Source organism: Python bivittatus, unplaced genomic scaffold, assembly GCF_059951505.1.
Source record: "Python bivittatus isolate LINGU-HERP-01145 unplaced genomic scaffold, Pbiv_v1 ctg000480_np1212, whole genome shotgun sequence".
In the NCBI taxonomy this organism is placed as follows: Eukaryota; Metazoa; Chordata; class Lepidosauria; order Squamata; family Pythonidae; genus Python; species Python bivittatus.
Genome location: NW_028277075.1, coordinates 97,735,265 through 97,758,435, shown reverse-complemented (window position 1 = coordinate 97,758,435; position 23,171 = coordinate 97,735,265). Strand labels below are relative to the sequence as shown.

General features: G+C 36.5%; 1 protein-coding gene across 4 annotated transcripts in view; it reads left to right on the top strand.

The window, feature by feature from the left end:
* NEB (nebulin) overlaps positions 1–23,171 on the top strand; it is a 211,260-nt gene that overhangs the window by 9,582 nt on the left and 178,507 nt on the right. For all 4 annotated transcript variants that reach the window (XM_088146548.1, XM_088146545.1, XM_088146546.1 and 1 more), the window contains exons 5-22: positions 408–515; positions 1,010–1,114; positions 2,801–2,905; positions 3,012–3,116; positions 4,135–4,239; positions 5,574–5,675; positions 5,827–5,934; positions 7,152–7,268; positions 10,149–10,250; positions 10,346–10,453; positions 10,529–10,633; positions 19,065–19,163; positions 19,920–20,024; positions 21,287–21,394; positions 21,494–21,607; positions 22,408–22,509; positions 22,598–22,705; positions 22,790–22,894. In XM_088146548.1, coding sequence (XP_088002674.1) covers positions 408–515; positions 1,010–1,114; positions 2,801–2,905; positions 3,012–3,116; positions 4,135–4,239; positions 5,574–5,675; positions 5,827–5,934; positions 7,152–7,268; positions 10,149–10,250; positions 10,346–10,453; positions 10,529–10,633; positions 19,065–19,163; positions 19,920–20,024; positions 21,287–21,394; positions 21,494–21,607; positions 22,408–22,509; positions 22,598–22,705; positions 22,790–22,894 — 1,911 coding nt within the window. The remainder of the gene's footprint in view (positions 1–407; positions 516–1,009; positions 1,115–2,800; positions 2,906–3,011; positions 3,117–4,134; positions 4,240–5,573; positions 5,676–5,826; positions 5,935–7,151; positions 7,269–10,148; positions 10,251–10,345; positions 10,454–10,528; positions 10,634–19,064; positions 19,164–19,919; positions 20,025–21,286; positions 21,395–21,493; positions 21,608–22,407; positions 22,510–22,597; positions 22,706–22,789; positions 22,895–23,171) is intronic.

Here is a 23,171-nt window from a genome sequence, read left to right as displayed (position 1 = left end):
ACTCTGCATGAATAAGTATATCTATATGTGTATAGATGCACATACACACACCCCTACTCACACACCAAGGATAGGCAACTTTCCTTGAAAGAGTTTTTCAACAAGATGAGCGGTGACAAATTTGATAAACAAATAAAAAACTTGACGTCCCCAGATCTTATGGATTCTAATTCCTATTAGTCAAGCCTTTTTGGCAAATTGTAAGGAATTGTGGGATCTGAAATCAAAACATTTGAAGGATACCAGATTGTTTAATTCTGATGTACCCACCTATAGAAATATACAAATATGTAAAAGCTTTAAATGCAAGATATTTTGCCAAGGGGTTCCAGAAGATTCATTCTTAACCATTAACACTTTGACATGCTGAAAATAGATCTACATTTTGCTGTCTTTCCTGCTCCCAGAAAAAGTACAAGGAAAAGTTTGAGAAAGAAAAAGGAAAACCATGTGCAATAACAACAGATACTCCTGAACTTCGAAGAATCAAGAAAGTTCAGGACCAGCTCAGTGAGGTAAGAATGAAGAAGAAGAAACCATGTCCAGATGATACTATTTTAATTCTAGTCAGGACAGCAATGAGTTAAATACACTCATAATATTACAATAAGCCAGTCTGGATCTTTAGGATATATATTGCTAGATCCTTGGCACAGGGAACTGCAAACTCAGCTTCAAGCTAGAAATTTGAGAATTCGTACTAGATACCTGTGGGATAAAGTTACAGTTCTTAACTGTCTGAAAAATACTGCAGACATGGAAGCTGCTCGCCTTATGGGTGGATTCTCCCAGTGTAGAGATGCCCTGCCAGTACTCCCCAAGCTCTTGAATGTGGCCCCTAAGAGCTAGCGCTGGTTTCATTTTAAACTTATATTAAATACATTTTTAGTAATTGCATTAATTAAATATTGACTTAATTTCAGTTTGTCTTGGCTCCATTAACTTTTCTGTTTTCAAACAATGATTTACTATAGTTTTCTATACTATAGCATATACGTATTTTCTGTAGGTTAAATATCGCATGGCTGGTGAATCAGCTAGAACTGATTGCCACCTTGATGAAAAAGCAAGAGACATTGAACATGCAAAGAAAGTTTCTCAGCAAGTCAGCAAGGTAAATCATCCTGTGGAGGGATATAGATGTTAATGAGATTTGTAAATACCGAGATGATGCTTTTGCAATTCAAATGGTTTACTTTATTTTTGGATAAATTATGAGAGAAATCTGTTATCATATACCAACAATATATGTTTTATCACTTGTCCAACTTTCCAAAGAACTTTATGCACATCTGGTTAGTTATACAGCTAGTCCTTGTTTAGTGACTGCCTCTTTTAGCAACTGTTTGCAGTTATGATGGTGATGAAATGTAATTTTATGACCAATCCTCACATTTATGTCCTTCGCAGGTCTGTAAAGCAAAGAAAAGCTGAAGTAAGATTATAAACACAGTTACAGTTTCACTTAGTGACCGCTTTGCTTAACAACCAAGTTGCCGGTCCCAGTTATGGTCTCTAGACAAGGACTACCTGTATTCACTTTTTTGACTACCTCCTTGAGGGGTGGAATGCCTATTTATACCTTTTCCTTCCATATACCTATACAAATGCATCACAGCAATGTGTGAATAAATGGTAATATATTAAAAAAAAACATTAGGAAGGTACACCAGCCTTTCCCAAACTGGGGCTCTCCAGGGACATTTGATTACAGTTCCATGATTTGCAATCATTATGGCCTTTAGATCAGGGGCAGAAATTGAAATCCAATGCACGCAGAAGATACTGGGTTAGACAAAGCTGCCACTGACAGCATCGCATTCAAATGTTCAAATGTTCAGGTGATAAAATCTAAGTCACATTGCATACTTTCAGTTTAATGCTTGAAGGGTGCCTTATTCTCCCTGCTCCCTGAGAAATGTTCATGAAATGTTACAAATTTCCCAGACAGTGCAATATGTGCAAACTCTATCTTAATCAGTTACTAAGCAGTTTCAAAGGAGGAAATATGAGTTACTGGTGTTTCTATTTCTCCCTGAAACATTGGACATTTAATTTTAGAGTAATGCAGCTTATAGCTGGAGCTGAAGGAATTGATACGCCTGACGCTTCTAAGCCGCATGCAGATTATGACAATGCCTGTGCTGATCCTCCCTATTCGAAGCAGCATGAATAGCACAATCCATACAAGGGATTGTCCTGAAATGTTACACTTTTGTCTCAGTTTGGTTGCTTCCTGTCCTTCTGGATTGGCACCGAACTGCGAAACCAGCTGTTGTCTTCTACCAAGACATTCTCCCATTGTCCTACAAACTGAAGCAAAGACACAATCAACAACCTAGGCTATCAGATTGGACACTGGAAATATGACTCATCTGTTTATTGCGGAAGACCACAGAAAGATGATTTAAAAAGAAGATTGACCAAATGTCTTTCTAGCAAATTCTCGTTTATTCAGTTAGATGAATGAATACATTCACCCCAATAAATTGTCTTTTGAGGCTATAAGCCTTCATAAAACAGCTTACAGTATAGTTAAAATAGTGGAAGTTTGGCTTTGTTAAGTGCACTTAAATAATATTTTTGAAGAATTGAGGAAATGCAATTATGTATAAAAGACTTCAAAGAACATTGAGGTCTTCGGAAGCAGTTCAGGAAGAAAAGGGATTGGCAGCCATCCTGGCAAGTGAATTTGACTATTGTTGGACTAGCTGAGCATGAGCTTTGTGAAGAATTGGACTGAGGAGAGGTGTTTCTTTACAGTTCCTCTGACCAGTGTGGTGTTTGTGTGTCCTTATAGGTTTTATACAAACAGAACTGGGAAGAAAATAAGGAAAAGTACCTGCTACCTCCTGATGCCCCTGAGCTTGTTCACGCCATAAAAAACACAGCCTTATACAGCAGGGTAGGTCCATTTACTCTTGTTAGAAGGACCTGTTGTCCTTTCCTGCTTTTCTGGTGTCTCTTTCATGCCTGGAACTAACGAGTGTTGTGGTTACTCTTCTCTTCAGAAACCTTATGTTGAAGAATGGGAAGCAGACAAGGCCCTCTTCTATCCCTATGATGACAGTCCTGAACTTAGGAGAGTTGCAAAGGCACAAAAGGCCCTTAGTGATGTAAGTACCAAGTTCCCAATCGGTCATTGGTTCTGGACCTGCACAACTGGGAAAGGGCACCCATATTTGACACGGTTAATAGTTAGAAGAATCTAGATTTGCATCAGTGTGTTTACCAGGCGACCTTGCAGCTAAACAACCTTCAAAGGGCTTTTGCAAGAATGAAATGGCTATTTATAGCACATTATCTTGCCCTTTGGCACAGGCAAGATATCAGTAATAGACGAGGCAGTGGAATGGGGTGGATGGTGCATGGAAGGTGATGGAAAAGTAACTTGTGGCGTCACTTAGCTGGCATTGGCTGATCTCAAAAGCCTAGCAGATTCAGGTCTGGTTAGGACTTGGATGGGAGTCTATAAGGATATTCCAGGGCTGTAGGTTAGACAAAAGTTAAAAAAAAAAAAAACCTGGAAGAAGGCAATTTCAAGTCATTTCTGTACTGTTGCCAAGAAAACTAAAAGAATATAGGAACTAGGAACTGAGGCTGACTCAAAGGAGTTAAGACAAGAATGTTCACTATAGCCCCACCATTTGGGAAAATATTATTCTCTAATCCAGTGTTTCTCAACCTTGGCAATCTGAAGATGTACAGTATGGACTTCAATTTCCAGAAATCCCCAGCCAGCTTGCTGGCTGGGGAATTCTGGGAGTTGAAGTCCACACATCTTCAAGTTGCCAAGGTTGAGAAACACTGCTCCAACCAACACCAGAGCCATTAAAATAAATGGTGCAGTAGAAAGTTTCCGCCCCAGCTCTTAATTTATTAACTTCTATAAAGATGGCTCATATGTTGTGGTGGAGAGCACATTTTGGCACCTAGCATGCCTAAAACGATGCCAATTAAACAATTGCTTCCTCTGATTGTCTTGTTCAATTCCTGGTGTGAAATTCTAGAGTAACTGTGCTAAATTAACAGAGTTATATTTTGATCCCCTGAAAACTAACTCCTATGGAGACAGGCTACAAGAATAAATGTGCTTGTTTAAATAAGCAGGTTTCTTTTTCCCTGCGATTTCAGATTGTCTACAAAAAAGGACACGATGAACAGAAATCTAAATACACCGTTCTGCCTGACCCACCTGATGTGGAGCTTGCGAAGAAAGTCACCCGACAGCTCAGTGATGTGAGTATTCTGTGGTAGAATTTATTATAATAGATGCATCTGAGCTGGGAGCAGGACAGCCATCAAGTATCTCTAAAATATGTTACCGGGGGGGGGCGGGGGGAGTATTAATGGCCTTTACAGGAGAATCTTGCCTCTTGCAATCACAATCATTCTGCAATAATGCTTCTCCCTCCCACTCTATCTTTTCTTCCATCTGTATTAGCATAAAGAGAATCAGCCAACCAATCCATTATTTATTATTGATTGACTGATAACTATATATTTTGCTCACTCCCTTTTTATGTCTCTAGGTAACTTCTGAATAGAATAGAAGCCAATCTAGAATTGTTTTAAGCTCCCTCCTACACCATAACAAGGATGGACCCAGATTTAGCTATAGATCTTGGTCACAAGTCCTTTCCATGAGTCACGTGAGGTTCAACATTTGTATTCTTCCTTCTCATCCGTTCTAAGAGGGTATCTGCTGCAATGATCTGAGCATTGTTTCTTCAAAAAGCTTGCTTTTCCTCATGTGGAAATCTATGCACATAGAATCAGTTTAGCAATTTATCAGTTGTGTGTATCTTATCTTAGATTTGTTTAATAGGGCAACAACCTTACCTTGTTTTTTTGGATGGCCTTTATACTTTGGGCTAGGTATGGTGAAGGTATGTCTTGTACTTTTAATTGTTAAAATTCCTCTTGGCACATGGTGAATCACTAATTTTTGGTTGTGTTTGAGCTAGAGTAATTCACTTATAGAAAGAGCTCTGAAGAGGCATTGTTTTGGTGAAGCTGAAATAAATCTCCCTTTCTAAATTTAGATGATCTTTTCCCATTCAATGTAAAATAATGCCTGACAGATTTTTTAAAAATGATGGCAAATAAATGCCTATTTCTCTTTTGACTGTCAGTACAACTGATGAGTTCCATGAAGCATGACTCATAAACTTGATATTTAGATATAATTAGCTTTTATTCATTATTAATGTGGTCATATAATTTATTACCCAATAGTAAATTTAAACTCACTAAGTTGACTGCTATATTTTTAATGGAATGGTATATGACCCTTTTCTCTGCATTAGTTATATTTGGCATCAGAAAGCAAGTAGGATAGGTACCAGACTGACTTCTCTGGGAAGATTTTCCATATTGGATGATATTTCTGGGAAGGTTTTTGAAAAGCTATAGAACAATTAGGTTTTATTCAAACATACCAAGAAAAGAAGAGTCAAAAATGTAGTCCAATAGGTCAATTTCAGCCTGGAAAAATGAATCTATTTTAAGAATCTATTTATTTTTCTTAAGTAGTTTATCTAAAGTCCAGTATTTATTTGTTTTTATTATAGCATAATTATCATGAAGACTATCAAAAGAAGAAGGGAAAATGGAGCCAAACTCCAGGCTATGATGTTGCAATTGCCAGAATGAATGCTGACAACTTAAGCGCAGTAAGAAGGAATAGCAAATCTTAGTAATAATGCAATTTTGTGTTCGTTTTCCTTTTTCCTCCCCCCACCCACCACTTTATATTGACTACTTGCCTTTCTAATAAAATTCTGGTTTTGAGCTGTACATTCTTGCATTTTCTGCTGTTTACAGAGAAAATACCAGGAAGACTGGGAAGCTAAGAAAGACCAAATCCACTTCATGCAGACAGAAACGCCAGAGTATGAGGTTAATAAGCGTGCTGGAATTGCTGCCAGTAAGGTAGGTTAATAATTCTAGCTATGTGCTTAGATTGAGCCCATTGGGGAAACCATGCTGATGGCCTGATCCATAATGTGCTTGGGATCTTCTGATCCTTTCATTTTACATGTGAAGAAGATCCCATTTATCAATTTTTTACAGGGCTGATTCAAAGCTTTTGGTTACCTCAGTTGGGATGGGTTGGGTTGGAATGAAGGCATATCTGTGTAAATTGAAAATGTGTCACAGATAGGGATGTCTGCAGGAGGGGTCAAGAAGTGAAGAAGGCAGTTGCAATCACATGAACAAAGCCCTTGTGTATGCCTGTGACATTAACACATGTACAAAAGAGGCGGGGCTTTGTTCACATGGTCACAGCTGCCATCGTGACTTTTTTTGACCCTCTGTGATGGAAGCCACTGATCACAGAATATTCTGCCCATTTATATATCTGGCATTCTGTATGTATCGTGCTGCCTCATCTGCCTTGATGGGCAAGGGAAGTTTAATGTGGAGCTCCATTAAGTCAGACTTGGGTGCATCTGTTAGATCTTGGCATTGTTCAAGAAAGTGTGATTGACACTTGACACATGACAGGGAGTTCTTTCCATTATGTTGATGATCCAGTGGAAGCTTTTGTTGGAGGAAGGGAGAACTTTCATTGATTCCCATTTTCAGTCACCGCTCCACCTCCCCTACTTTTCTGAGAAGCAAAAGAGACTACATGGAAAAAAGAAGACAATTGCCCCCCTCACTTCTGCTGGTTTATGTGTGTGTGTACCAATAGTATAACTTTGCTAAAAACTGTTTTGGAACCAAGCTGCTGAGCACGCAATGTCCTTCACTTCATTTTTGAGTGCAGTATCATCTTCTCAGGTTTAGTAATACAAATTTAGCAAAAGAGGTAATAGAACTTGAAAAGGACTCTTGCTAATGATCAAGGTACTTTCTTTAACCCTTGAAGGTACAATACATTCCAGTTATATTTCATGAGCTTATTAGCAACGGCTTTTTTGAACATGGAAAAATGGCCAAGTGCTAGCTATAAATGGCATTTTTCAGTTGGAACTGTTTTAAATCAAATATATTTGATTTAAAATAGTACATAAATGTTTCCAATCTCTGTTTTTTTAATCTTTAAGCTAAACACCAATATAAAAGTACACCAAGGTACACCAAAAGCATACTGTAAAATTGGAAAATTAATTAAAGGGTTTTTTTCCCCTTAATTTTTCTAGGTAAAATACAAGGAAGATTATGAAAAATCCAAAGGTTCAGCAGATTATAATGTACTTCCAGCAACTGAGAATCCTTTGCTCAGGCATCTAAAAGCTGCTGGAAATCTTGTAAATGATGTAAGTATGCAAGTTTTTTCCAGGGATGGATTTGACAAAACAGTTTCAACAATTCATAGCTATTTGTTATTTAAAATTAGGCCTCTTTACTAACAGATTTGCTGTGTAAACTCATGTCTTGTTAGGAGAATGCAGAATTTAATCAGCAAATTGGTTAGATCAGCACAGACTATAAAACAGGATGTTCTTTTTTTCATATTACTTCAGTTGCTATAATTGGAGGACAAGATACATGATTGTTATTGTGGATAGTTAGCTTATATTTTGCTCACTTCAAACCCATGGTGTTTACCACAGAATCCCAAACTATAATAGCCAAGAAAAATCTCTTGCTCTTTATTCTTATTATTGCGTTGCAAGAGCTACCAAACCATTCTAATTTTGGACAATGGCTGCACAGTTGGACCTGAGATAAAGCTTTCTCCCTTGCTGCACCCATACTGGGAACCTCCTCGAGAGTATCTCATTTCCCCAGGGTATATCATGAGCCAAGCCAGTGAGTGAAGGATGTTCCTGGATCACATTTTGCTTTGCAATATGTGTGGGGTGGGGATGATGAATGTGGCCCAGGCTGCTCTGCTTTTTTTCCCCCTTGGATTTTATGAAGATGTGTTTGGAAAGTTTGTTTTTAAAATTATGCTAAACTTAATTTTATGTATCAGACTACAGGTTCCAGTTTCCCCTTAAATAGCAGGAAGGCATATCCAGGAATTGTGGTTTGAGTGGCTCTTTGGGTGACAAAAAGTAGTTTGAGGACTACACACAACGCTGGGGCCTCTAGTTGCCCAGCCCTGAAAGATGCAAGATCTAAATGGGGAACAAGAAGTTAGTGAGAAGAAATTTGCAGGATGACTTACCTGTCATTGCAATTAGAAGTACAGTATTAAATGAGCATATCAAGAACTGAATACAGAAATAATTTATGAAGTAAAGCTTCTGCATCCTTCATGTCAATGATGGCAAAATTCCTTTTGCTTCACAAGAAAGCAAGGGGATGTTCTGCTTTGTTTCAACTATTTTAACAAGCAGTTACGAGTTTACTCATTTAATTTAGATGGGCTTGCCCGTTCATGAAGTTCACATTTTAACAATGTGAACTTTTAAAAAATGTGCACTTTTTAAAAAAGGTACAAATGAATAAATGACCTCTTCCTTCTGTATAAATCAATTTCAGCTCGGTATCACATAAATAACATTTTTGTTTTTTATTGTATGTGTTGCCAAGATTAAAATAATTATACATTGGTTACTATTTGTGTTACAATTATACAATTGTTTCACACATGTATAATTATGGAGCTTGCTGCTATAAAAGGCAGTGAGATGAATCTACCATGGCAAATAACTAGAAAAATAAAAAGCAATCTCAAAAAGAAGGAGGGATGTTGAGAAGGATGACAGAATTTGAGGAAATCAAAGCAATTTATAAAAAATCAAGATAATGTATTATGATATATTTATATATTGGGAAGAGTTATAGAAAAAATAAATAAAATTTACTTCAAGCTACAATTGAAAGGAAAATTGTACAAAATGTTCTACAGATGGTACATAACTCCTTTAACAATTGCCAAGATAGACAAAGCATACAACAACAAATGTTGGAAATGCCACAACAGAAAAGGAACATTTTGCCACATGAAAAAAAAAATTAAGTACATCAAAATACTCAAAATATCCTAAAAATAATATTTGAAGTGAAACCACAAATATTTCATTAGGTATAATTCCAGAAAACATAAGTGAAAAATATTTACTAAGATACTTGTTAATAGCAGCGAGAACAAACCTGGAACAACATTGGAAAAGAGAAATTTATCTCTTTCTCAGACTGATATCAGATTGGGAGACCAAAATTAGAAAATATGCTGCAGTGACAAAATTGACAGGATAGATCCATAATAGAAGGATTCAAGTTCAAGTAGGAATGGCTCTCTTATGTACAACGCATTACATAGCAAGGCAAATTTAGACATTGAGAATATGGTTTCTGGAACTTAAAAACTAATAACAATAATTAATGTTCATTATAAAGTACAAGTATTTAAACTGGTTAATGGTTGGGGAAACAAAAGGAAGGACAGGGAGGATGTGTTCCTAGAAAGTTTTCTCACTATGCTTTTTTTTAAAGAAAATCTATTTTTATTAATTATTCTTGTGTTCCATCTTATTTTTTCTTACTTTCTTTTGTATTCTATTATTTTTATAAAAAAATATTTTTATAATATGAGACCATTGCAAAGCTTAGTGATGCAAGGAGAAAAACAAAAACAAAACTGAGCCTAAGCTATTCATTATCCCCAGGTCCAGAAGCAATATGCCTTTTCTTTTTCTTCCTAGCACTTTTCCTGCAGGGTCCACTTTTTTTTTTCCTGGATCAACTGTTGGTTGTGACAGGAATTGACCGACTGACTTGTCATCTGAGCCTGACATTGTGGGTTGAGAGAGAGGGACTGGCCCAGGGTCACCCAGCTGCCTTTCATGCCTAAGGTGGGACTAGAACTCTCCGTCTCCTGGGTTCTAGCCTGATGCCTTCATCACTACATCAAACTGGCTCTCTCTATAAAAAGAATTGGGAGACAAATTGAGGAAGAGGTATTGCTTTTATTGGAAGAAGGAAATCTACAGGAATCTTGCCTACCATTGTAGAGAAGAGGATGCTGGACCTTTAGTCTGATCCAGAAATGCTTTGCTTTTACTGTATTCATAACTTGGATAAGATAAACAATTAAAAATAAAGATTTGTATCCCAGTACCTGCTTGCTTCATCTGAAGACAGCACAAGTTTGATGGCGTCATGATCAGTAGAAGAATTTAAAATATTTGTTGTGTTCCTCTTATGCTAATGCTCCTATATTCTTTTTTTTTTTTTTCTGGCAGAAATTATATAAGGAAGCATACGAGAAAGCAAAAGCAAAAAGTATTAACTACTGTGAGACCCCAAAGTACCAAGTCGACAATGTTCTGAAAAACTTTAGTGATGTAAGTGTGGTAGAAATTGCTTCTTTAACGTGCTTCAGATAAAGTTGTGCAAGATAGGTCTGTTTCTTGTAAAAACTGGTGGTGTTCTTTTATAGGTGAAATACAAAGAGCCTTACATAACCAATGTTTTGGGCCGGTACATAGGCAGCAGTGAGGACCCCTATCAAGCTCATTGCATGAAAGTTGAAGCTATGAAGAGTGATGTAAGTATGAGTTATACCTACTTAATCTGGCTTTGCTGATTTGTAGTGGTTACTGATCCCTCGTTGTTTCTCTAGAAAAACTATAAAGCGGACTATGAAGATGAAAAGGCTAGCTGCTACTTCCCCCAGACCATAACTCAAGAATACGAAGTCCTGAAGAAGCTAGACAAGTGCAAAGATGTAAGAGCTGCTGTGAAATCTTGTATCTGTACATGGCCCAGAACCTCAGATATTTATTGGGAAAAAACCCCTGTCTTTTAAAACTTATTATTTAAAGCAATTTAAACACTCAAATTATAAAATGCATTTGAAAGATAGACAAATGTTGCACACAGACACACACACAAAAGACTTAAAATTGACTACTAACTGGGTACATTGATCATGTGTTTTAATAATTCAGAGAAGTAGAAAAAACCCTATCTTTTACTGAAATATTTATTCTGCTTTCTAGTTAAGAATCTGGGTCTATGCTGAGTTAGGGTCACATTACTGAGTCCCATTATTCCAATATGCACACTGAGGAACTGGCATTTTGAATAAAGGAGTGAAATGAGAAGAACATTGAATTGAAAAATTCACAGTCTTTCCTTCTACCTGCTTTGCCTTGGCTCAAAATTGCAGTCCCCAAAGGTTGCTTTGCATTAATAAAAAATGAGAGGGCCTTCTCCTTTCATCTGGACGTAATGTGTAGTTTGTCCTCAAGTGGTATCATTCTGACCTCTTACATCTTCATATTCATTTACAGGAAGCTCCTGACATCTAGTGGTCATCATGTGCTTGGGCCACGTACATAATTTCTCAAGCAAAACCTTACATATCAGTTCAATTCACTTTCTATAGAATTGGACATGGCAGTGGAAATAATCACCTTCAACACTGTACAGACACGCATGCACACACGCAGACACTTAAATGTGCAAGGCTGGATGAAGGAGTAGCTCACATTTCTGAATAGTAAATCAGTTAAAATTATCCAACATCTCCTTAATTGAGCACCTGACATCCTTTGATGCTTTCATGGCTATAATAGGCTGAAGGCTTTAAGAACTGCAGAAAATAATACATTTTGGTTTAGCTCATGCTACTGTATTTATAGCATATTGCACAATACCCTAAGCCATATCATGGCAGGGCTTACTGTAGCATGCAAAATGATGTGGCTGAGTTTGCAAAAAAGGTAAGATGCCTTAACTACAACCAGAAGTGAGGATGTGTACATGAGATACCTAGCTGTGCCATAGTTATAAATGTCTTCTGAATGCAACCTTATGGCTAGCTTCTGGTTTGGCAGTCATTATCTGCCTGGACAATGAAATGGGATTCAGAAATGGCCACAAGTCAGAGGTACCACTGCCTCCCTCCCACTATTATTTTTGCCCTTGATTAATCTTAATGTGTGTTGAGAGAATGTACTCTAGATCAGGCAGCTATATTAAAATCTCCCATCTTTCTAGATACAAAACATATTGAGATCCCTTGAATGTTGTATACCTCTGATAGCAAAAAACATCTCAGAAGTCCAAATAATATTATATCATGGCTGACCCAACTAGATGTTTATTCAGTCAGCATCATTAACTGCAGTGTTTTTTTTTTAATATGCTATTACGAAAATGGAAGGTGATAGTTTGGCAGCCTGAAAATATCATTATGCTCTGCTTTCACTTCACCTAGCATGCCTACAAGAAGCCTCCTGATCAGATTAAATTTACCCCTGTGATGGACTCTCCTGTTTTGGTACAAGCACAGGTTAATACCAAGCAGTTGAGTGACGTAAGTAACCTGCAACTTAAAGAATGAGTTCTTGTCTGGTTTTATATTTCATGAAGCTTTGTCTGACAAAAAGTTTCCAATCATAATATTCCATATTCAACTTGTGACACAATGAAAGGGCAAATGAAGAACCCATAGTTGACCAAGAAACCTACATGTTATGTTTGTTTGTTTTAAAAGCATGATCCAATAGATTACTCATATTGAATAAACAATGGTTAGTTTCCAGAAGAAGTTTCAGGACTGTGTCATCTTAGGAATTTGACATTGTGGAGATGGGTGTAGGAAGAATCTCTCCATCCACCTATCCAGCCATATTCTTCGATACGGGGGTTCTTTACTTTCATATCCTAAATCCTATAGAGTTCTGTGTAAAAAAAAATCTGGTCCCTCCCAGATTAAAACATAAATGCCAACTTTTTCAGAAAAAGACATATTTATTTACAGACATTCTATTACTCTGTTTACCAATTATAGTAAACTTTAAGGACATAAAGATACAGTGATACTGTAGACAGTACTGCTTTAATTATAAAGTAATGAGTGAGTGTTGACTGAGGCTTAAACGGTATTTGCCGCTGTGAGAGCAGTATTTCCAAATAATGAATGAGGTAAGCGCTACACAAAATACTTTTAGTTTGACTCCTAACCCCAGCCTTCTCAGAGGATGCTCCAGTCCTGAACTCCAGAAATCAGTCTTGTTGAAGTAGCTATTACTTTGCCTCAGCATATTTGACTGCTGACTGGCAATTCTGCCCTCCTTGTCTGATTCCCTTTCTCATGCACTCTTGAGAATTGGTGAAAGGAGTTGCAGCCCCCACCCCAGATCACTTTTATGTACCATTAGTGGTACACATGCTACTGATGGAGAAATAGTGCTCTAACATATTAGTACTTCAGATGTTCCAGCATGGAGCTTTGTCATTCAGAGTTGGTTCTTGGTGAACATCTACTTCATGTTAAGCCCCTAAGAATAAGGTGTCAACCCATAATTTCATATTCTTTCATAGTTATAAATAGAATTCACTTCTGTTGTGAGAAAAACATGATTGTAACATTTTGATGAAGCTTGATGCAGGTGTTATGTGAACTTATGGGAAATATGGATGTGTGTTCCTCACCATTTGCCAGGTTGATATGTTGGTGAAGAGGGAGTGAATGTGGAGTCTGCTTCCACCCTGCCCAAAATCTTCTAACATCTGAAGAGGTTTCTGTTATTTAAACTAATGCCCTGATTAAATTGTTTCAAATTATAACTGTTCCAAATTTGAAGCACTCTGTTTCAGATTTCGAATAGTTGTTTCAAGTTCAAAACAGTTGCTTTGTATTCAAGTTAGGCTATTTCTGGGTGAAAACACTTCTGTTTCAAGTTTAAATTTGAATTACTGTGTTGTGAAGCTCAAAACAGTTCCAAAATGGTCAAAATGTTATTTCAAATGTAAAGTAGCTTTAAGTTATTTATATTTATATTTAATTAAATTTATAAGCCATCCAATGCTGTTATGACTCTGAACTCAGAATGAGTATTGAACTTAGAACATTTGGGCATATCTAACTAAAGCCCTTTTAAGGTGTAGAATCCCATTAAAAGTAAAGACTGTTGAAACAGATATAATTGCTACAGATACAGGGTGGACCCATTATGGATCAGGCTACTAGTATTAAAATTTCTTTTCCTTTCTTCTCCCCTGTGCGCACACGGCATCTGATCCTGAGGGGGAGTGGGGACACTAAAAGGGGAATAAAATTGGCTTCCCCCCATTACATCTGCATACGTGATTTCCACCAACAGGACAGTAAGCTAGATTCCACTCAGATAATATTGAAGTGGGAGGTGCCATGCATTTTAGAGTTCAGCAAACTAAGTCTTAATGATTTTGTTTTGTTGTGCCTTTGAGTCAGCTTTTTGAATTCTGATGACTGCCTGGACTAACCCCTGCAGTTTTCTTGGCAAGGTTTTTTTGGAAGTATTTTGCTCTTACCTCCTTCCTAAGGTTGAGAGAGAAAGTGACTGGCCCAAGGTCACTCAGCTGACTCTGTGCCTAAGGTGGGACTAGAACTCGCGGACTCCTGGGTTCTAGCCTGATGCCTTCACCACTACACCAAACTGGCTCAGGTCTTAATGATAGTTTGTTAAAATACCAGCCTGGAATCTCTGTACCCTTAAAGTTTTATGATATCTCTTACCATTTTTATTGAAGAGGCTGCATCATAAGAAAGCAAGCAAACTGTATTGGCTGGATGCAAGAGATATTTCATTCCAGATGACTTATACTGATCCATTCTACAGATACACATCCTGGTGTTGGTTAACCAGTGATTAACTACAGCATAAGTGGTTTGTTTTTGAAATATTTGAATGGAAAGATCTATTGTCTTGTTCAGATCTAATGTTAGCAATGAATGGTAGTGTTTTAATTCAGTTTCTTCATATTACCACATTTTATGCCATTGCTTATTCTGCATTTCAGATGAACTACAAAGCCAAACATGAGGCCGAAAAATCCAGATGTTCCATACCTCCAGATGCTCCTTTGTTTCTCCAGTCCAGAGTCAATGCTTATAATATCAGTGATGTAAGTATAATGGACAACTGCTCTTGTGACTTGATTTCATAATCAATAATGTGTGTGTGTGTGTGTGTGTGTATATACGCCTAGAAACTACTGATCTGTAAAAGCTGAATGGGTTACTGAGTTGAATGGGTTACATTCCATTAACAATTGCCAACTGTGGCTTTATTACAGTTATAATAAATATTGTAGGTAACAATTTCTGAGTATGTATATTTGACTGATGGGTTAGACTCTCTTAAGCAGAAAGCTAAGTTCTGAAGAAGGAAAATGTGAAAAAAAAAGAGAGCCCAAAAGCAGGTGAGAAAATGAAGGGCACAAATCTAGTGTTGATCCAGAAAGAAATTTTTCAAAATCAGAAGCAAGAGGAAGAATCATAGGGTGCTTCTAGGTGTGGCTTCTATTGTGCAATTACTCTCCCTTATTTACAGAATTCAGTGGGTGAGCAAGAGGTTTTCACCATCCTTAAAAAGATCGCTTTTTAATTTCTCCCCTCCCTCACCCTCCTGCGTGTTTGGTTTTTCATTTACCATGAAAAATCCACTAAGGAAGGAAAGGTGGCATTGCTGGACAATGCCTTTGGATTATTAGCACCAGGGACCCTGTATCTGGGCAGTATCTTGGGAAGAATTATGACAAGATATGAAGGAAGAGAAGAAATCCCTAAAAGGAAAAACATTGAATGACTAAATGAAAGAGTGAGAAGCAGGTAAAAGAACTGGAGAAACACAGGTTAAGGGAAGGCTGAGACCTGAGTGGGGAGAATGATTGGAACAAAAGATACAGTGGAGATGAATAAAGGAAACAGTATAGGATGAAGCAAAGAAAATAGAGAGATAAAAGAAAGAGAAATGTGTACCAATGGATAACAAATGACAGGAACAGGGTATGGATAATTCAACACTGTTGACTTAATCGCATTTTGGATACAACTATCCCTGAATGAATATATGATCTCTAAAAAACTAGAGATTTTCCACTGAATGTTCTAGTTATTTCATGAAATTCATGCAGAGATAAATCCAGTATTTCTTATTCTTCATTAAGTAATATATATATATTAGTAACACATGTTACAAACCAATCTCTCTAAGCATGCAGACATTTCAATGCATCAGGTTGTTAGTGATTTGAATATGCGAAATTGTTGTAATTTTATATATACTCTACAATAAATGGATGCATTGATTCCTTATGTTACACTTTCCTTATGTTTTCTGATCATTCTCTTTTGATTAGAATTGGTATAAGTATGACTGGGATCAATCCAAAGCAAAGAAGTTTGATATCAAAATGGATGCCATTCCGATTCTGGCTGCAAAAGCAAAACAAAAAATTGCGAGCGATGTAAGTGTTATACAGAATAACAAAGGTAACTCTTGGCTTTCCATCTGTATGCAAATTTATAGCATATGAAACTAAATTATTCTCTTATCCCCATGTAGGTTGAGTACAAGAAGGGTTATGAAAAGGGCAAAGGGAAGCTTATCGGAGCCTTGTGCGTTGAAGATGATCCCAAGATCTTACATTCTCTGAAAGTAGGCAAACTGCAAAATGATGTAAGTAACCCCAAAGTAGGGTGGAGTGAAAATGGGATCTGTGGGAGCCACACATGTTCCTTGTGTTTCAGGAACTTAAATGCAAGGAGAATGAATACTAAAATAACAAGTCCTAAACATTTTTTAAAAAATTATTATCTTGGATCCGTATTTAATTCCAAATGAACATCTCAGCTGTATGGTAGACATACTGAATTATGTTTTCATAATTGAAAAACATATTACACATTGTTTTTGTTCTTTAAACTTCTCGCCCATCAACTCCATCTAACTACAACTTCCTTGGCCTTCCCCTTCATCTTGACCCATTAACTCTTTCTTCATATATTTGTTTTGCTATTTATTCCTCATTTATTATCTCTATATAACCAACCACTTCAACATACACTCACTTTTGTATTTTGTCAGATTCATTCAGCACTCAGACATTCTTTATGTTATTCTTTTTATTCTACCCTGCCCACTTCTTAATCCTATTCTCCCTATGTTCAACTTAATTTTTATGCTTCTCCTGATATAACACTCCATATAACAAAATCAGCAGAAGCCCTCTTTTATACATATCCATTTTCATTTTTTCCTGACAAACATTCATTCCTCATAACAAATCACATGCTATTCACTATCTTTCTACCATCTTCAATAAACATTCTACCAAAATACACCAATACGTCTATTTTCTCTAGTTTTTTTTATCACGTGTGTATAACTGGCAATCACTCACTGAATTTTTCATGGTGAACACAACATGGTCTTTGATCCATGAATTTTCAGTTCCATGCTGTTTATCCATATATTCTCACACATCCATTTATTCAACAACCAAACTTAAACTGGATGTTTATGCAAAACATTCCATAATTCAAACCTATTCACTTTATTTTGAATTTCTTTAAATCAACAAATGTATCATAAACTTTCTCACAGTCATACATTTCTCATGTAAACAGCAAAAATCTCATCTGCATAACCCATGCCCAGCATAAAGCCATTCTACGTTTCCCAGGTTTTCCTTATTGTTATCTCTTGTACCATTTGAGCTAGTTCTACTTCACAGTTTATTACAGTCTTAGACCAGTACAAGAAGTTTGTTCATGAGTGACCTATGTTCACTTATAAAACTAAGAAATCTTTAGATAACATTTAATACATATTTAGGATATGTACCATTTGAGCATTATTCTGTCAAACACATTCCTAGGCACACTTAATAAACTAATTCCTCTATAGAGTTTGCATTCATTCTTACTACATTTCCCTTTGAATTGTGGTACCATGATCCGTTCTTCAGGCACAGATACAGTATCCATACATACATTAAATAGCAATTCAGAAAGCAAACCACATTTATGTCTAACATGGCTAGACATCCAGTTACAACTGTAGCTTTACCATTTGTCAACATTGTCATGCCATTTATGACTTTTTTTCATCAAATTTTTCATAGACAATAAAATTTACTTCTATGGTAACTTCGATCTTATTTTTAAATTCCATTCATTGAGATACCACTATTGTTCCCATGCCGATCTCCAAAATACTACTTACAGCATTCTCTCACTTCAGTTTCAACCCCAATCATTTCATCACCCTCATGTTTAATTTCATTTCCACCTATGGTGACTCTTTTTTTAGCCCACTTTACACAGTTCCAAATATCCATCAAGGCCATTCATAGGTTGTATCTTCATTATGGTTTATGCCAATAGATGTCAACCAAACATTTTGGAATTCCCCAGGATCTACATTTTCATCCTGTGGAAGAAGCAAAACTTTCTAAATGGGAGACAACATCATGCATATAAGAAATGATATTTTCAAAATCCCTTTTGTATAATGACTTCTACTTTTTTCACTCTTGCAGAGATTATATAAGGAAGGATATGAAAAAGGAAAAGGAGTAAGCATTAACTATTGTGAGACTCCACAGTATCAGGTCGACAGCACTCTTAAGAACTTCAGTGGAGTAAGTGTGGTGGAAATTTCTTCTTCGCTTCTGCTCCAGACATAGCTTTGTGTGGTTTGTTATAACATGTGACTGTGTTGCTCCACAGGTGAAATATAAAGAGCCTTATGTAGCCAATGTCTTGGGCCGGTACATAGGCAGCATTGAGGACCCCTATCAAGTGCATTGCATGAAGGTTGAAGCTCTGAAGAGCGACGTAAGTATGAATGGTACCTATTTCTCTCTCTCTTTTTTTCTTATTCAGTTCATGGATGTTATTGAACTCTGGTGTTTTTCTAGAAAAACTATAAAGCAGACTATGAAGACGAAAAGGCTAAATGCTATTTTCCTCAAACCATAACTCCAGAATATGAAGTCATGAAGAAGCTGGACACGTGCAAAGATGTAAGCCATTGCTCTAGCGAGCTCATACCTTTTTACCTGCTTCAGAACTGAAAAAGAAAAGAGTCTCAGTGGTGTATTATTTTATTAAATACTTAATAAATAAAACAAAAGTTATTGCATGATCTGAAAATATCTGAGGTATTGTTGGCCATACAGCCAAATTAAAACTTCATACAGTAAACACAATCAATATAAACATTGCCTTCTCTAGCTATCCTTTTGCTGAATGGACACATGGATGATGGTACCAAAGCGAAATCTTGTAAAATGTATCATGAAGTATAAAATGATAAACATGAAGTCTACCGAAAATTAATTGCCACTGAGTTTTTTTAAAAATTTTTTCCCCCTAGTTTGCCTACAAAAAGCATCCTGACCAGATCAAGTTTACTTCAGTGCTGGACTCCCCAGTTTTGCTACAAGCGCAGATTAATACCAAGCAGCTGAGTGACGTAAGGAACCTGGAAACGGACAGAACCGGGCTTTGCGTGATGTTACTTTTCATGCTAAGTTGTCTGACAGATGGTGCAGAGTTAGTTGGGGCTCGCAGTTACTTAACATTGCAATGATATGGGACTCTCTTTGGAAAGTGAGAATTTTGTAGCAACACTTTCTAAAACAAATTGAAGCAGTTGCATCGTATGCATCAGGCTTTATACCCGGGCATGCAGTACATCTCAGCTTTCCCGACATTAATGAATAGGGTTCCTTGGCAGAAGACTTTGAGAACTGAATCAGCTAGATTCGGTTCTTTATTGTAGATGAGAATGAAACTATGATATACATGGATGATTACCCTCAGGACTTGACTCAAATCAATGTGTTCTAAGTTGAGTATATGGTAGTGGGGTTGGTAACCTTTGGCTACTCAGACACGTTTACAAAATTGTCTTCTCTACAATTGGGAATTGCTGGTTGCTGGTTAACTAGATTCAATTTTTACAATATGAAAGTAACCATTATTGATTGCTAGCTCACTGAAAGCAAAAGGACGTTCTTAGTCTGATGGTGCTAAGAAACTGTTTTCCTCTGCTGTGCAGATACTAGTGGAGATATGCTGCTGACACTAGACACATATGTGGCACACTGTTGAGAAATTATCTATCTGCCTTATGAACAGTATGTTTGTATGGAGCTTTTATAGCAGTCCCTCAGACAGTTACACACAGTTACTTTTTATGTTGTCATTAATTCATTCTGCATTTCAGATGAACTACAAAGCCAAACATGAGGCTGAAAAATCCAGATGTTCCATTCCTCCTGATGCTCCTTTGTTTCTCCAGTCCAGAGTCAATGCTTATAATATCAGTGATGTAAGTATAAGACTTGTGTATGCTACCCTTGCAGGTAGAGCAATATAATGTATAATTTCAGTTTTACCTTAATTACATAAAATATTACTATTACTACCACGATAATAGGGCATGAATCTAAAACATTTGCAGTGTGATGCCTATCAGGTGAGCAGGGAGTAAGACTAGCTGAATGGCTTCCAAAGACACTGGGCATCTCTCATAACCCATAATCAGTATGAGCAAGGGCATTAAACTGGAAAAGAGAACTAACCTAATTTTAGAATGAAAGAGAAGGGAATCCAAAACATACTGATTCTTGAGGATGAAGAATGAAGTTTGAATAGAATTATGACATAAAAGGAAGGTAAAAAAGAAAACAAAACTTCTCAACAAATATTTGTGAAAGACTATATGGTTCAGGAGAAAGGAAAACAATTGTAGCAGGAATGATAGGGAAAGAATCTAATCAAGTTCTGCAGACTTCCCACAAACTGGAAGAGTAGATATAAAAGCAATTGATGGGAACATTATGAGGAGAGAATGTGACTGAGTTGACATATCTACAATCATGTGATAAACAACAGCTTGATCTTGAGGCAAGGACCAGTTGCTGTTGACAGAGACTCCCTTCAGCTACCTAAGAATGCTTCTTGAACAAAATTCAATTAATATATAATAAGTTGTGGCCATTGACGATGATGATGATAATTTATTTAAAGGTTAATGATGATGGGTCTGTCAGTTCTTTAATGTTACTATTATAATTATAATCACCTTTTAGAATTTAAATAATTAAATTTATTACTGTGGATGTTTTAATCATTATGCATTGGACTTGCGGTAAATCACCGGGAGTCCCATGCAGATTTGATGGTATATCATCAAATAAATAAATAAACAGATAAGGAACATGATAAGGTAGATGCATTTTGCCTTGATGTTCCTTAAGTAGAGGATAGATTGGTTAGATCATATATTTGCATATAGTGTATGATTCATCTTATAAGAGGATCTTTTTATGCAAGTTCCAAATTTTTAAAGGTGATTATATTTTTTGACAGTATATTGTGGCAGCATATAGAAATGTTAGACTTTATCATTCAGTTGGTTAGAAATTACAGTTCTGTTATTAACTCAATTAAAGAATATTTCCATTTCTTTGTCAATCAAACTGAGGTATGGTTATAAATAAAGTAGTATCAGTGTATGGATTTTGAGGCTTATCCTCTAATTATTAGTTCAAGTTGATCCACTTTATTTTCCTCTTCTCCTTCGGTTAGAATTGGTATAAATATGACTGGGATCAATCCAAAGCAAAGAAGTTTGATATCAAGATGGATGCCATTCCGATTCTGGCTGCTAAAGCAAAACAAAAAATTGCGAGTGATGTAAGTAGTACACAGAGTAATGAAGGTAATCCTTAGCTTTCAATTGACATGCAAAGTTTATAGCATATGAAAGTATTTTATTCCAACATCCCCATGTAGGTTGAGTACAAGAAGGGTTACGAAAAGGGCAAAGGGAAGCTTATCGGAGCCTTGTGCGTTGAAGATGATCCCAAGATCTTACATTCTCTGAAAGTAGGCAAACTGCAAAATGATGTAAGTAACCCCAAAGTAGGGTAGAGTGAAAATGGGTTATGTGGCATGTTAGAACCCTTGTGATGATGTAGCAAAACTCTTTTTAGCTCCCTGTATTCTAGAGCTTTAAAGCAAGAAGAATTAATAGTGAAATAACAATTCACAAATAGTTTTTTTAAATTACAATCTGCATCCAGTAGCATTTTAATCATGGCCAGTAAAGAAGAAACACACCATATGCACCTTCAATGATTTGCTAACATTTTCATGACTGTCAATGACATTTCAATTTGGGAATTTCCAGTTTTATATTTATATAATGCCTAATTAACCTAATTTATTCACAGTCAGGTTAAGTAGTGAATTGTCTGATGAAAAAGTGTTTGAAATAGAATAACATTAATTCATGAATGTAAAAATGATAAATCATCACTGAGATAAATGGAACATCCATATTGTAAAGCTGTCTACCTGGAGCATTATTGACAACCATGATTAATTGGTATGGAATATAGTGGCCATTTCCTTTATGAACTGATGTGGATTTCCCATAAAAATTGGAGAGAAAACATTTGCTAATCTACATTCTAAAATTAATCCAGAAAGACAGTTCTTATGTATTTGTTCTTATGTTATTCATGTAACTATGATTTCATAAAGCAGATTTGAATGAAATATTTTAGAATGCATTGCGATGCATATTTTCAGAATGGAAAGGAAACAAAACTCTGTAGGTGGGAGGCCAGATCATACACAGAAGGAATGATATTTGCCACATCATTTCCTACACCCCTTTCTTCTTTTTTTTTCTACTCTTGCAGAGATTATATAAGGAAGGATATGAAAAAGGAAAAGGAGTAAGCATTAACTATTGTGAGACTCCACAGTATCAGGTCGACAGCACTCTTAAGAACTTCAGTGGAGTAAGTGTGGTGGAAATTTCTTCTTCGCTTCTGCTCCAGACATAGCTTTGTGTGGTTTGTTATAACATGTGACTGTGTTGCTCCACAGGTGAAATATAAAGAGCCTTATGTAGCCAATGTCTTGGGCCGGTACATAGGCAGCATTGAGGACCCCTATCAAGTGCACTGCATGAAGGTTGAAGCTCTGAAGAGCGACGTAAGTATGAATGGTACCTATTTCTCTCTCTCTTTTTTTCTTATTCAGTTCATGGATGTTATTGAACTCTGGTATTTTCTCTAGAAAAACTATAAAGCAGACTATGAAGACGAAAAGGCTAAATGCTATTTTCCTCAAACCATAACTCCAGAATATGAAGTCATGAAGAAGCTGGACACGTGCAAAGATGTAAGCCATTGCTCTAGCGAGCTCATACCTTTTTACCTGCTTCAGAACTGAAAAAGAAAAGAGTCTCAGTGGTGTATTATTTTTATTAAATACTTAATAAATAAAACAAAAGTTATTGCATGATCTGAAAATATCTGAGGTATTGTTGGCCATACAGCCAAATTAAAACTTCATACAGTAAACACAATCAATATAAACATTGCCTTCTCTAGCTATCCTTTTGCTGAATGGACACATGGATGATGGTACCAAAGCGAAATCTTGTAAAATGTATCAT